The 16,211-nt window shown below is 42.3% G+C and overlaps 1 protein-coding gene across 1 annotated transcript; it reads left to right on the top strand.

The window, feature by feature from the left end:
- Nucleotides 1–384: 384 nt before the first annotated feature.
- CCT2 (chaperonin containing TCP1 subunit 2) lies at nt 385–15,813 on the top strand. Its single transcript, XM_084795375.1, has 16 exons — nt 385–536; nt 1,200–1,274; nt 1,377–1,442; nt 2,342–2,453; nt 2,932–3,008; nt 3,103–3,215; nt 4,201–4,403; nt 7,035–7,135; nt 7,364–7,491; nt 8,159–8,262; nt 9,317–9,436; nt 10,180–10,308; nt 10,538–10,641; nt 11,381–11,480; nt 13,483–13,624; nt 15,543–15,813. The coding sequence occupies exons 1-16, from the start codon at nt 534–536 to the stop codon at nt 15,571–15,573; spliced, it is 1,608 nt and encodes a 535-aa protein (XP_084651501.1). The 5' UTR covers nt 385–533; the 3' UTR covers nt 15,574–15,813.
- Nucleotides 15,814–16,211: the final 398 nt, after the last annotated feature.

Genomic DNA, 16,211 nt, shown 5'->3' with positions numbered 1-16,211 from the left:
TTCCTTTATAATAATGCTTAAAATTAAAGTATCGTTTAGTAGTCAATTAGTAAATAACGACAACCCCCCCCCCCAAAAAAAAAAAGCACGACAAACCGAATGGTTGCTTCCGGGGACAGTAAATAATGGAAATGCTTAGCGCACAACACTTGCAACTGTACATCTGAGCTTAAAACAAATCCTGGGAGATTAAAATTTAAAAACACACGTAAGCAGGAACTCCGTCCCTGCGGCGACTGGCGCGGCACACTGTCTTTGTTCCTGAGTTCCACTCTAAATCGGCCGGCCCCTAACCCTTCCCAGAGCTCCAGTGATTTCCGCCACTGGGCGGGACGCGAGCCGAGGCCCCGCCCCTCCCACAGCTAGCGGCTACGCTTCCGGTCCAGCCCGCCACACAGGAGGCGGAAACCCGCGCGGGTCAGCCCCGCCTCCTGCGGCAGAGCGTGTCGTCACTTCCGCCTTCCTTTCCACCCCTGCTGGCTTCTCGGCGCGGTTTGTGAGGAATTATCCTCTACGCTGAATTCGTCGGAACCATGGTGAGCCTAGCTCTCAGCCCTCGACCAGTGCCCCGGTCAGGGTCCCCCCGTGTCCTGCCTCCCCGCCGCTGCTCTTGTTTAGCCGGAGTCACGGGCTCCCTGCGGCCGTCTCCTGGGCCGGCCGGCCGCACATGGCTCGGGCCGGGCATGGGGCCTGCGTGGGGCCCGCCGGCCGAGCTCTCTCCGGGGGCGGGAGGTGCGCCCTAAGGCAGCATCTCTTCCTAAGATCAGGTCTCCTCACGGTGAGGGGACCCCGACGACCCTCCCCCAACGACCCCGGACCTCACCCTAAGCGAAGAAGTTTCTAGTTCTCTTGTCGGCCCCGCCCTCCCCTGGGCGGGGCTTGAAGGGCGGGTGGTTGTGCAGGCCTGTGGAAGATGGAGGGTTACTTCTTGGTGTCGAGGACCGCTGTTCCGCCCTCGCTGCTTGCCTCCGTCTTAGTGTTGCCTTTAGTTCTGTCGTACACAGCAGTCAGTCGATGTGATGATTTATTCCTGGGGCCCATGTGTAAGTCTCTCGCCATTTAAATAATATGCCCGCTCCTGAAAGGATACTGTAAACTAATTTTCCTTTAGGGTGATCTTAGCAATCTAGTGAGAGGCCCTAGATCCGCGGTAAAGAGTACTGGTGTTCAGACGGAGCATCTTGGTTTCCCCCTTTTAGGCGTCCCTTTCCCTTGCACCTGTTAATATCTTCAAGGCTGGAGCTGACGAAGAGAGAGCCGAGACAGCTCGTCTGGTAAGCCCCTGCTGCCTCTTTTAAATGATAACATCGAGCTTTTCTCTGTGTAAATTTTGACCGCCTTTTCTGATTTTTGTTTTTTTTTTTTAATAATTTAAGTCATCCTTTATTGGTGCCATCGCCATTGGAGACTTGGTGAAGAGCACTTTGGGACCGAAGGGCATGGTAAGAAAAATGGAAATTTTTTTACAAGTTTCATTGATTTGTTTTCCTGTGGTCTTGTGTTGCAGTGGCACGCCAGAAAAATAGAAGTTTTAATAACGGTTTAAAGCCTTTGGTGTAATATAGTTAGTAACAATTTTTTATTTATGTTTTGTAATCTAAAACTTATAAAATGACCTCCTCCGTATTACCCAACCCCACATCCTCTCCAGTGGCAACAGCTGTTACCATTTGGATGGATGCAAAACCTGCTAATATTTTTCTGTTCACATATGGATACATTTGTCTTACATTTTTGCACCACATTTTTAAAATAACAGATATTGGTGGGTTTTTTGTGTGTGTCTGTGTGCTTAAGTGTGCCATTTTCAGAGTTTTGCTACTTTCTGTGTGCATAAGTTATTTTTGTAGCTTAATACTAATTTAGTCAGTCTTCATTCAATCCTTTGGTTAACATAGGAAGGGTTCCATTGTTTTTTGTTTGTTTGTTGTTTTTAATATGTTAGACTTTATAGTGTTCTGGGTTTGCTTCTAACTTTGCTGGGGGACACTTGTTCCCGTCGTTGTCATGGGGCTGTAACAAAGCTAGTTCGTATCGCCTGCACTGCTTTTGGTGGTAGGGGAGGCGTTTTAAGACAGGGTTTCTCTGTAGCTCTGGCTGTCCTGGAACTCACAAATCCAACTGCCTTTGCCTCCCAAGTGCTGGATTCAAGGCATGTGCCGTCATTGCCCGCTTTTTAGGTATACACTGAGATTCGGCTGTAGGATACAGGCATTGAAAACATTTGGTTGCCACCACCGTCCAGAGTGTTTCCGTGTGAGCAAGTGCAGCTGAGTGTGCTTACTGATCTCAGGTATTCGAGAAGTACTTGGACCTTAATTTGACACCAGTTTCCTTTCAGGATAAAATTCTTCTAAGCAGTGGACGAGATGCCGCTCTAATGGTAACCAATGATGGTGCCACCATTCTGAAAAACATTGGCGTTGACAATCCAGCAGCTAAAGTTTTAGTTGGTGAGTCTGAAGGTCTATTTTGTTAATATTCTTCAATAACTTATTTCCTGATAGGCTGTTTCAACTATTTAAATGATGGCCATTGGTGTCTGTCATTATTAAAGTAAATTTCAGAAGTATCATCGTTATCATTTTAGTTTAGTTTAGTTTACCGTAAACTAGGTAAATTTTAAGTTACAAATCTATTTGGCTGAACTGTGAAGTCCATGATCAGTGGGCCTTTTCTGCTGTGTCATAATGTGACAGAAGGCATAACATGGGTGAGGCAGAAAAAGACTAGGGATTAAGTTTCCATGAAGTTGGGAGGGCATATTCAAGCTAAAGTATTAAGAACTTAAAGGTCTCGCAAACTTTGTCAGGTTTGGAACCTTCTATAAGTGGGGTTTAGATTTGTTGTGGGTGTTTTTTAAAGAATTTAGTCATGTGGAGAAATAATTTCGTGGTTTTTTGTTTTTATTTGTTTTGTTTTTTTCCCTAGATATGTCACGGGTTCAAGATGACGAAGTTGGTGACGGCACGACCTCTGTTACTGTTTTAGCAGCAGAGCTGCTCCGGGTGAGAGCAGCTGAGCGCTTTGGCCTTGTTACTGTGATTGCTTTTGAGTAGGAATTGAATCCCTGATTACTTTTGTGTTCTTGTTTATTGACAGGAAGCAGAATCTTTAATTGCAAAAAAGATACATCCACAGACCATCATCTCGGGTTGGAGGGAAGCCACAAAGGCAGCAAGAGAGGCCCTGCTGATGTCGGCCGTGGACCATGGGTTGGTGTCCCCCTGGGAAAACAGTCGGGAGAGGGATTGGAGACATGAGCGCAGTCTTGCTGCCTTCCCTCCCCTCGCAGCTGGTACCCATGCCACCCTCCAAGAGACAGCGGCCTAACCTTGCCTAGCGTGGAGGCTGACGTTCTTCACTGGGGCCTCCTGTGCTCTCCAGTTAGCTAGCGCTCACTCGCCTTAAGTTTACACAGATTGTCCTGCCCCTGCTGGGACTGCAGGCCTGTGTCTCCATGCCTGGTTTACTAACCTCTAACAGCTGCTAACCAGTGTGTTTCTGGGTATTGATACAGCCTCTGCAGCATCGTTGTTGGGTGCTTCACTCCAGGACTGTCTGCCCTTGGAGAATTGTCATTTTGAAGAGCTTTAGCTTTATGATAATGTAGGAAGTTTGTTACCCAAGACATCTAGAAGTAGAATTGCTGAGGTCAAAGATAGGACCATGTTTTAGTTGACTTTTATTTGTATATATGACCAAGTAAACCTCCAAAACCAAAATTTAGCACAAGTTTTATATGTGCTAAATGTGTCAAAGATAAGTTTTCCCACACTCTTGACAACATGGTAGTCTTGCTTACTTCCACCTCACCAAGCTTGGTGGTTTGATGGGAAAGATGGTATCCAGTTGATTACATGGGGTTTTTTGGTTTTTGGTTTTTGGTTTGTCTTTGGGGGGGGGGGGTATTGTTTTCAAGACAGGAATTCTTTATGTAGCCCTGGCTGTTGTGGAACTCTTTTTGTAGACCAAGCTGGTCTCAAATTCACAGAGATTTACCTGCCTCCGCCTCCCCAGTGCTGGGATTAAAGTTGTACATTACCACACCCGACTATTTACAGGGTCTTTATTTTGGTGACTTTAGAGGACTGGTTAGGGTCAAATACTTAGGCATATTTTTGAAAAGTAAAGTGTGCTTAATATATTTGGATAATTTTAATAACAGGGTTTTTTCTTTTGTTCATTTGGTTTTATTAGTTCTGATGAAGTCAAATTCCGGCAAGATTTAATGAATATTGCAGGAACGACATTATCCTCAAAACTCCTCACGCATCACAAGGACCACTTTACTAAATTAGCTGTAGAAGCTGTGCTCAGATTGAAAGGCTCTGGTAATCTGGAGGCGATTCATGTCATCAAGAAGCTAGGAGGGAGCCTGGCCGACTCCTATTTAGATGAAGGTATGTGTTTGTGCTGAGTGTGCCATGGACACCGGCTCCCAAAGACCCTGCAAAGCCAGGAAGCTTGTCTTCAGGGCCACTCAGCCATTGCTGTCGTTTTAACCAATTTGTTGTGTTGACCGTATGTGTCATCTTACACACTATCTCAGCAGCATCTTAATTTCTAGATCTTACATTTGTCATTACTTTTAATTAAAAAGGCTTGGACTTATTCTGTATTTTGCCAGCATGTGTGTGCGTCACATGTATGACTGGTGCCAGTGGAGGTCAGAAGAAGGTAGCAGATCCCCTAGAACTGGATTAGAGATGGCTGTGCGCCACTGTTAGGGACTGGGGACCAAACCCCGGTCTTCAGCAAGAGAAGCAAGTACTCTTAACCACTGAGCCATCTCTTCATGCCCTGTTTCTTGTTTTTAAAGATGGTCTTGCCTATTTAGGGGTGGCCTTGAACTTGGCTCTAGGGTGTGTGTGTGTGTGTCTGTCTGTCTGTCTCCCCCCCCCCCCATGACCTTAAACTTCTGTTCCTTCTGCCATCTCCCAAACTCTGAGATGACAAGCATGCACCACCACACCTAGTTTGATACAGTGCTGGGGAATCCATCTAGGGCCTTGTGACTGCTACGTAGACAGTCTTTTAACTGAGCTACATTCCTAGCCCCAGGAAGTTTTGTATCCAAAATTATTTTAATCATGTGCGTGTTTGTGTATGGGTGTGTACGTGGCAGTGGCAGAGGCAGCAGCTCTGTTCAAGGTGGACTTGCAGACTGGTGTGAGCCAGTGTGGGTGCTGGGAGCCACATTCAGGTGCTCTGCAGCAGTCAGCACTCTTAACAACTGAACTTTCTCCAGCTTATCTTCTGTTATTTTAAGAAAAATATTGCCAATGTTTCTTTGACAATAATTGTATGTGATTATTGAGAACTGAGTCTTGGGTATGTTTTTTCTTAGTGTTATTTGTAGGGCAGAGGGTTTTCAGTGTCTTGACACTGTATTTACTTTCAAATGAGGTATGGACCATATAGGCATTGTCTATTTCTTTTTTGTTTGTTTCTTTTTGTTGTTGTTGTTGTTGGTTTTTGGTTTTGGGTTTGTTTGTTTGTTTTTTCAAGACAGGGTTTCTGTATGTAGTCTTGGCTGTCCTGGCACTCACTCTGTAGACCAGGCTGGCCTTGAACTCACAAGCCCAGCCTAAGTGCTGGGTATATAGGCGTGCACTACCACTGGGCATCATTGTCTTAAAAAGGGTTTAAAAAAAGAAAAAAGTCAAGTTGTGCTGTGTAGTTTGTTTCTACAAGTGATTTGGAGTCTTGGTTTTGCTGTGTCTTATGTCATTTGTTGTATGCAATTTTGTGGATGCATTGATGTGCAAAGTCTGTGCACTGTTTCTAGTGGTCTGCCAGGAGGGGAAGAGCCTTGTAATAGTGGCTCATACTGCTTGCCGTCCTTGTATGTGCACTCTGTGCCAGGAATTGTAATTGGGACTTTAATCCTGTAGTTCTTGTAATGATGATCTGATAAGTGAGGATAGAGTTTAGCCAAATAGAGCAGAAAGCACAAGGTAGGCTTAATAAGCTAAAAGTTGCTTACATGTCTTAAAGAAGCCTTGAAGGTGGTCAGTACTACTAGGTCATGGTGCTACCAAACCAACAAGGCCACTTTTAAAATACATGATTTCTATATAAGTGTCTGGTTGACACTCAGCCAAAAGCCACTAAGGGCAAGCACATGATTCAGACCAGCTTTGTCTAGTTGCTTTGTCCATGGTGTTTCCTTTTTACCACTAGGTGGAATTAGCTTTTTTAAATTTTATTCTTGTGGAGCAAGGGCTTTATCATGTTGCCCTGGCTTTCCTGAAACTTGCTGTGTAGAACAGGCTGACCTCTGTCTCCTCTTATGTCTTGTTGGTTTTATTTATTTATTTATTTATTTTCCCAAGACAGGGTTTCTCTGTGTAGTCATGGCTATCCTAGGCTCGCTTTGTAGACCAGGCTAGCCTTGAACTCACAGCAATCCACCTGCCTCTGCCTCCTGAGTGCTGGGATTAAAGGCATGTGCCACCATGCCCAGCTCTTACTGGTTTTAAACTAGTAAAAATGAACTTTAAAATGTTTTTACATTGTAATCTATAGACTGGTCTGCTGTATGTAGATGAAACAAGTTTTAAGGTGATGTGGTTTGATCTGTACTAATGCTGTAAGATTGCCTGTGTGTGTTCTCTATTTTCTTTATTAATGTGTTTGGGTGTTTTGCCTACATATATGTCTGTGTCATGTGCATGCCTAGTGCCTGTAGAACCCAGGAAATAGCATTGCATCCCCCAGCACAGGAGTTATGGATGGCTATGAGCCACCATGTGGGTGCTAGGAGTTGAACTCAGGTCCTCTGCAAGAGCCAACAGGGGCTCTAAACCGCTGAGCTGTCTTTCCAACCACATATGTTCTGTTTTTCATAAGTATTTTAAATAATGAGTTCGTGTTTGTGACCACTGCTACAATGGACTGCTTTATAGAGTCTGGAAACATGATACATTGAACTTTAAAATGCATTATTTAATTACTAATTTGGTATCGTAGACAACTTTGAGGGTCTACTAATGCATCCTTTAAGTATTACCTACCATCTTTATTTGTAGGTTTTCTGTTGGATAAGAAAATTGGAGTAAATCAACCAAAGAGAATTGAAAATGCTAAAATTCTTATTGCAAATACTGGAATGGACACAGACAAAATAAAGGTATGTGACTGCATTTCTTGAAATTCTGTTGCTGTTTGGTATTAACAGGAGTTAGTTAAACTAAACAGCTTGGATCTATGTACAGATAATACACCCATGTATATTATATAATATATAATAGTTGTATATATCATAACCGCATATACTAAAAAACTGAAAAACACTGTTAATTGAGCTTCATTTTTAAGAAAAGTGAAACTTGTGCTGCCTTTATGTGTTTTGTCTTAGATATTTGGCTCTCGGGTAAGAGTTGATTCCACAGCAAAGGTCGCAGAAATAGAACATGCAGAAAAGGAAAAGATGAAGGAGAAAGTTGAACGTATTCTTAAGCATGGAATAAATTGCTTTATTAACAGGTCTGTAATTTGAAGGTTTTTTTCTTTGGAAAATTGTATTGCCTACCAAATTACTTATTGTTATAAACTGGTGCACATGGCTTTACTTAACAGTTTATAGACTGTTGCAATGCATCCAGTCAGCTAAGATTTACATAGACTTAGAGTGACTGTTAGGTCAAAGGCAAGTTTTGTATGTTCCAAGATTCTTCAGTTCCTTAGTGCACTGTCCTCAGTTCTCTGTTGTGCTGCACTCAGCTCTCATGTTCTGATAGAAGGATGCGGTGCTTGATGTGGTATGAAGTGAGCTACGTTAGTCGGGTATTGTCATTCAGTGTAAAGCTGTTGAGCACTAACAGTGAGGTAACATTGAGTTGTTGTAATTCTGATGCAGAGGGTTATTAAGTGGCTAACAGGCAGGTAGAGCGTACCGTGTGGATCATCAGACAGCTGATGATTCATGCACTTTTAGTTTCTTTTGCTTATGCTATGGAGGTCAGAGGATAACTTGTGGAGTGGGTTCTCATATCATTTGAGACTCAAGGATTGAATATAAATCATGAGGTTTGTGTTTTTTTGTCTTTTGTTTTTTTCTGATGAAGTAAAAATGCTTGGAGTTTTGCATCCTAAAGTAATTCATCATGAGAAGTAGTAATTTTGAGCATGTTTTTGTTTGTTTTGCTTTCAGACAGTTAATTTATAATTATCCTGAACAACTCTTCGGTGCTGCTGGTGTCATGGCTATTGAGCATGCAGACTTTGCAGGTGTGGAGCGCCTGGCTCTTGTCACAGGTATGGAAAAAGGCATTAGTTTCTAGAAAGTATAGTTATCATTCTTGAAGTTATTGAGTGTTACTGTGCAAATCATTGACAATATGAAGAAACCGCTTAAAGAGCTAAGACTATAGAAATACTTATTCTAAACAATGCCCTTAGTTTAATTACATTGTTTTAAGAATTCCATGGATTGACTGCTCCTGTGTGCTGGGTGTATGTGTGCCATGGCTTGCATGTGGAGGTCACAGGATGACATCATAGTTGATTTTCTCCACTTACTGTGTGAGCCTGGTCTCAAACTAGGTTATCCGGCTCTGTGGCAAGTGGCTTTAGTTGCTGAACTATCTTGCTGGTCCCATTTGGACCTATTTGACCTTGCTGATCCTATTTGAAATGCTTAGTATCAGAAGTTTCTCAGATGTTGGATTTTGGGGGTGTGGAGTGAGGTATTTGATTATGCATAATGAGATACCTTAGGGGTGGAACCTAAGTCTAAATACGAAGTTTATTTATATTAGATGTATATGCCTTACACAGGAGAAGGCACTTTGTGGGTTTTGGTTGTCCACATTTTCACTGGTCTGTTACATGAGCTCAGACACAGAGTTTTCTTCTGGTGTCATTTTCAGTCTTTAAAAGTTGCACATTTGGGGTTTTAGGTTAGAAACATTTAAAGTATATACCAAATTTATATATCTGTATGTGTGTATGCACACACATACAAACATACATACTAGGTTTGCCATGGCTGTAGAGTTCTCTCTGGTAAATAAAGACTTAACTTTCTAGGCATAGTCTAAGCAAATTTGAGCTTAACAGAAGAGTCTTGAGTCTTTGTTTTGCTGAATACTTCAGTTATTTGTGCCGTGTGAGGTGACGTTCCATTGACCTTTAATGAAGACTTTGTGCCCTTCAGAGTAAGCCAAGTACATGCCTTGTGCTTGAATTCAGACATAATTCTCCTAAGTTTTTAATTTTCCAAATGGTAGAAATGTTTAGGTGAGTCAATCTAGGAACAGCCTCGAGCCCAGAACACTCTGCCTGCCTAGTAATGTGTTTATGTTCATAGGTGGTGAAATCGCCTCTACCTTTGATCATCCAGAACTGGTGAAGCTTGGAAGTTGCAAACTTATTGAAGAAGTCATGATTGGAGAAGACAAACTCATTCACTTTTCTGGGGTTGCCCTTGGTGAGTGATGATGCTAAGTTTGGCTTAAGTACCTAAGTCCTTGCCATCCTCTTAACATGGAAGAAAAGTTGCCATAGTCCTAAATACATCCTATAGGCTGGCAAGGTGCCTCTGTGGGCAAAGGTGCTGGATGCCAAGCCTGGTGGTCTGAGTTTCCTCCACATGGTAGAAGGAGAGAGAGAGAACCAATACCCTCTCTGACTACTATGCACACATGTGTGTGTCATATACAAGCGCGCGCGCGCACACACACACACACCCACGAATAGAGATTAGTAAACTCAGTGGACATATGTATCTTATAAGGACAAATACAAATTTTGAGAGTGCCTATTTTGTGTTTTGTTTCAGTATCTTGAAGTCAGGTTGATGCTTTGCTGTGTCTTTTTTATTTATTTATTTATTTTTGGTTTTTTGAGACAGGGTTTCTCTGTGTAGCCTTGGGTGTCCTAGACTCACGTTGTAGACCAGGCTGGCCTTGAACTCACAGCAATCCGCCTGCCTCTGCCTCCCAAGTGCTGGGATTACCCACCACACCCAGCCACTGCGCCTTTTTGAAATGTGTAAATTTTACATAGATTTTTTTTTTATCACTTAAGAGCATGGATTTTTGCTGACAAAGTGTTACATGGTGCAAGCCAGCTTCAAAACACAGTAGTAATCATCACTTATATGGAGTGCAAATGTTTTTGTGGGGTGTGACTAGATGGCACCTGACTTACGAGTGTTACGTTTAACTTTAGGTGAGGCCTGTACCATTGTACTTCGTGGTGCCACCCAACAAATTTTGGATGAAGCTGAAAGATCTTTGCATGATGCCCTTTGTGTTCTTGCCCAAACTGTAAAAGATCCTAGAACAGTTTATGGAGGAGGTAAGTATGTGGAAAATGTTAATACTTTGTTTATTGACGTGCAGTATGATTTATAAATGAATGTTAACTACTGTTTCTACAAATGTTTAAAATCATTAACAGTAAACATTAAAAATCAAATGTTATCAAATGTTATTTTTAAAAGACAAATCTTAAGGAAAGTTAATAATTCATGGTTTTGGGGACAGCTGAGTGAATAACACAAGTTTTTGTAAATTTTAATTTGTAGGTTGTTCTGAGATGCTGATGGCTCATGCTGTGACAAAACTTGCCAGTAAAACCCCAGGAAAAGAAGCTGTAGCAATGGAGTCTTATGCTAAAGCACTGAGAATGGTAAACTATCAAAAGAGATCTAGCCAGGCAGAGGCAGGCAGATCCGTGGGTTCAAGACCAGCTTTTCTAGGATAGCTACAGCTACACTGAGAAACTCTTGTCTCTGAAAAGAAGAGAGATCTGAACATAAATTTCATTAATGTATTTTCTATTCTAGAGATTTTCCTTGCCTTTACCAAAATGAATTGGGTCACTGTTTTATATTTTGGTTATGATTTTATACTAAATCATGATAGATATTAAGAAACAGCCAGACTGGGCGTGGTGGCGTACGCCTTTAATCCCAGCACTCGGGAGGAAGAAGCAGGCAGATCGCTGTGAGTTCAAGGTCAGTTTGGTCTACAAAAGCGAGTCCAGGACAGTCAGGACTGTTACACAGAAAAACCCTGTCTCAAAAAAACCTTAGAGAGAGAAAGAGAGAGAAACAATCAGGTGAGCTCTTTACCTATAATCTCAGCACTTGGGAGGTTGAGTCAGAGGATCTCAAATGTAAGACTAGCCTTGTCTGTACAGTAAGAGCTTGTCTTAAAAAAAAGAAAGGCGGGAAGCAGAGGTAGGCAGATCGCTGTGAGTTTGAGGACAGCCAAGACTACACAGAAAAAACCCTGTCTCAAAAAACCAAAAAAAAAAAGAAAGGGAAGCAGCTTTTTACATGATTTTCAGCTATATGAATTTAGAGCTGTCTCTTAGGTAAGAGACAGTCATTCCTTGGTGGTTATTTGTCATTTTCATATTGCAGTTGCCGACCATCATAGCTGACAATGCAGGTTATGACAGTGCAGATCTGGTGTCACAGCTCCGAGCTGCTCACAGTGAGGGCCGAACAACTGCTGGACTGGGTAAGAAGTCAAGTGGACTTTTGCAGTCATTTTTGAAAGTAGTTTTCTTCAATTAAAACAAAAAAATGGCACCCAGCATGATGGCACATACCTTTAATCCCAGCACTCAGGAGGCAGAGGCCGGCAGATCGCTGTGAGTTCGAGGCCAGCCTGGTCTACAAAAGGGAGGCCAGGACTACACAGAGAAACTCTGTCTCAGTTTACACCCATGCACCTTGTGTGTCTCTGTCCAGCTACACACACAGTGCACATTGGTCATATCCCCATCCCATTGTGCTCTTAACTTCTTTTTTCTTCCACTGAAGCCTTTGTTTCCAAGTCCCTGTCCCACTTTTGTGGGTAGACGGTAATTTACTTGCACAAAGGCACCTTATCGAGGCTGTGCCTTGAGGTGCGTCTCATCCTTCCCCAGCAGCCATTATTACCTGTAGTTTTTCAGTGAGGGATGGGGCCTCATGAGCCGCTCTGTTCTCCAGGATGGAATGTTAATGGGCCACTACTGCTGTGAAGTGACAGGTACACGGGGCACCTCAAGTGCAGAAGGTACCCCTTCTCAGCACTTCGCATCCTACAGCGTTTACCCCTGTTGTGTAGGGAGTCATCTGCTTGTTCTGTTTAGGACCAAACCCTCAACAGTGCTTATTTCCTGTACTTTCACCAGTTAGAAGTCTAGGCATTAACTGCCACCCACTGCAGACAAGCTTTTCTGAGTAAGGCTGCGGGCAGCACTAATCCATACATACAAACATAACCGTTTACAGTTTGAAATCAGATATTTGCCTGCCTCTGCATCCTGAGATCTGAATAACAGTTGTGTGTCACTATTGTTTGGCTTATTTTGTATGTTTGAAGGCGTTTGACACTGTCTATTTCGCAAAGCAAGGGTAGTCCATATCCTCATTCAATAGGGTTTGGTTTTTTTTTTTTCTATTTTTTTAACTTCTTATCCTAATTGTATAAAAGATGCCAGTGCTCAGAATGGAGAGATGGCTCAGAGTTGAAGAACACTGACTGCTCTTGCAGAGGTCCTAAGTTCAATTCTCAGCAACGACATGGTGGCTCATAGCCATCTATAATGTGATCTGATGCTCTTTTCTGGCCTGCAGGTATACATGTAGGCAGAGCACAGTTTACATAATAATAAATAAATAAATAAATCTTTAAAAAAATATGTCAATGATACTTATTTTATAATTACTATTTGGGATATGTGTCCTAATTTTGTATTCACAGCATTGCTGTAAGCGGTATAGAACTACTTAATAGCTTTGTTAACAGTTTGGTATTAGGACAGGTAAATAGAGCTTACAGTGTTAGTTTCTAGTTTTATAGCAAACAGTGGTACAGTCTTGAATGTCAACTTCTAATGTATAAGTAAAAGTGCCTAGCAAGATAACCATAGATAGGCCTGGTGCCTGCAGAAGCTTGAAGAAGCCACGGATCCTCTGGAACTAGAGTTAGAGACTATTGTGAGCTTCCATGTGGGTGCTGGGAATCAATCCACGTTTCTTTGGAAGAACTGTTATTGTTAACTGTGAAGCCATTTCTCCAGCCCCCCCTTTTTAGTGAGTCACGGTTTCATTATGTTACCTTCTCTAACTTAAGAGTTGGCTGTGTAGACCAGGCCAGCCTTGAACTCAGTTCTGCCTGTCTTTCAAATGCTGAGATTAAAGGTATGTGCCTACACACACACACTCCCGCCCGTGTGTGTGTGTGTGTGTGTGTGTGTGTGTGTGTGTGTGTGTGTGCGCGCGCGCGGGTGCACGCACACCAATACCCTCTCCAGGTCCTTTTCAAGAACAGGGAATGTTGCTAACCACTGAGTCACTGATCCTATCCGTACTACAATTAAAGACATTTTTACAGGTTTTCTTTGAGTGCTTTCTTTTATAGACTGATCTGCTAACTGAATCGGGTAGTATGTGCAGTAACTTTGTGACAAGCTATTAGAGATGCTTTCATACCTTATTTGTTAAAGTTACTGTAATAACTATCTTTTCAGATATGAAAGAAGGCACTATTGGAGATATGGCAATCCTGGGTATTACAGAAAGTTTCCAAGTGAAGCGGCAGGTTCTTCTGAGTGCAGCTGAAGCAGCAGAGGTGATTCTCCGTGTGGACAACATTATCAAAGCAGCGCCAAGGTACTAGAGGGCTCACACTTTCAGGAAGATGTGCATGAGACAACGTTCAGGGAGCTCTACTTACTTGATAATTGTATTTAAAATTTTAGTAGAGTACTGTGCAAATTAACTATGTGGTCATAGTTGTTAGGAAGAAAGAGGTATGGACAGCCAGGGACACTCAGATTGGAAGGGTTAAGAGGCAGGCTTCTAAAGGTCAAGTACCAGGGAGCTCTTGGCTCTCTGACTTTGTTTTACCAGGATGATCCAGGCTTGCTTTCCTGGAGACAGGGCTGTATAGATGCATGTTTGGATTGTTGGTTCTGTGTGGGAGATGGTCTTGCCATGTGACCTGGGCTGGCTCAGAATCAGAGCCGTGGTCTCTGAGCATCAGGTGCTGAGATGGCCCCACACGTGGCTCACATCAACATTCCAAGCACTCCTTGGACAAGGTCCCGTACAGGTTCACACTTTAGAAAGTTACTTTAAATTCTTTTTAAAGTGCTTCCAGACAAAAGCGGTTAAGTGAAGTGCATCAGTCTGTTTCATGTTGCTGTGTCAAAAAAATCTGACAAAGGAAGGATTTAGACACTTTAGTTCATACTTGGCTGGCTCCACTGCTTTGGGGTGAGGGAAATGCCCATGAGGAAAATGAAAGCCATGTGAACGTGTGCGCATGATGCCAGGTGAAAAGAAGAAACAATCCGCCACAGGATGATCAGTCAAGGGTGATAATGACCTGCGTTTACAAACGGACTGTGGTAACAATAGTTTTGACATACAGTGTTAATGCAGTGGCAGGGGATAAAATTGATGTGTAGTAAGTTCAGGAGACAGAGGGAGAACTCAAAGTACAGGTCGCGGGCCACTAGAGGACTTGTGAGTGTCTGTGAAGCTGAATATCTAAGTGGAAGGTCCTCAGAAGTGTGTCTAAACTTCAGAAAACTTAGTTGATTGTTCCTGAATCTCACATACCAAGGAGATGTAAATACTTCCTTTCCCCCACTGTATGATTTTAAAATATGTGTTTTATACACATACAAAGTTTAAAAGCTTTTTACAAAAAGATTTTCCCCCCCAATGATATGGAGAGGTTTATTTGAGGGAAGGGAAAGGAAGAGGAGTCAGGACCTGAATGGCCGTGAGTGTACAGACAGTGAGAGAGAAAAGGGGCACCTTAGAGAAAATGCAAGAGTAAGAGAGACAAAGTAGGAGCTACAAGAGAAATAAATTACAAAAATTCACCGATACTGCAGCCGTCTTGTATATCAGAAGAGGGCACCAGATCTCGACTTAGATGGTTATGAACCATCATGTGGGTGCTGGGAATTGAACTCGGGATCTCTGGAGGAGCAGCCAGTGCTTTCAGCCTCTGAGCCATCTCTATCCTGCCAGCAGTTCTTACATCCCCATCACTGTGTGGTCACCAGAGAGCTTGAGACATACGGGGTGGTTACTGGTGAGCTAATCTCCTCACCCAGTCTCTAGCCTGTCTGTTGGCAGTTGTTGTGCTCCTGAGTAGACTGTCATCCAGAACCCTGTGTATTGTCATTCTGTGGCTTTGGTTTAATGTAACTGTCTAATTTGGTAAACTTTCCTAATACCTACATTATTCAAAACCATGAAGTAAGCCAAGTGCAGTAGCATATTTCTTAGGGAGATTGAGGCAGGAGGATTTCAAGTTCAAGTCTAGTCTTAGGATATACAGTATTATCTGGTCTTCAAAAAAAGAAAAGAGCGCAAAGACCAGGTTAACCATTTTTGTAGAGTATTGTTTATTAAGTAGGTAGGGCATTTGGGTGAGACATTGGGAGCTGTTAAGTAGGGAAGTGGGGCTACAGTGGTTTTAGTAAGACGGGTTCTGACTGCATTTATAGCCAAACAATTAGTTAAAACTCACACTTTACTTTTTCCTAATTGTATGGGTTTTCTCTCGTAGGAAACGTGTCCCTGATCACCACCCCTGTTGAGCATTCCCACTTGCTGTTGCTCTCTGGACCAGCTGTTAGCAAAGTTGTATTTGAAAGACCTCATCATTTTAAAGAAGACTGGGATTGATATGTCCATGATAGCCTTACGTGTGAACATTTAGCTGACCTCCTGTTTTAAACATGGGTCTAATTTATTTGCTCTTTCACTTTCCGTACAAATCAGTTGATTTACAAGTTCATTTCTCATACTGTGTATTAAAATAAAAATCCAGTTACCTAGCTTTTGTGTTTTATTGATCTGCTTGTATCCTATTTGATATAACTTTATGGAAGTGATTGTATTTTAGTGTTGTGTTGTTTCAGCTTAATTATTGACTTCATTCTTTAAGTAATTATCTTAGTCATGCCAATATATATTTTGGAGTGGAAGTACCGTGAGGTATGGTACTATACCATGAAATATACTACTGATTTAATTTTATATAAGTACCCTTTTCTTTTTTTATATTGTAGAGGAGTTTATTATGTGAGCATGAGGGGTGGGAGGAAAAGGGGGTAGAGGTACCCCAGAGAGAGGAAGAGGGAGAGAAAGTAAGAGGGTAGAGCAAGTAAAGGGGGTATTGAGAGCAAGTACCCTTTCATTAGATAATTTTCTTTTCAAGTTTGAAGCAGTCATA

This window comes from Acomys minous (assembly GCF_964271855.1).
Source record: "Acomys minous genome assembly, chromosome: 9".
Taxonomy (NCBI): Eukaryota; Metazoa; Chordata; class Mammalia; order Rodentia; family Muridae; genus Acomys; species Acomys minous.
This window is presented reverse-complemented; position numbering and strand designations above follow the sequence as displayed.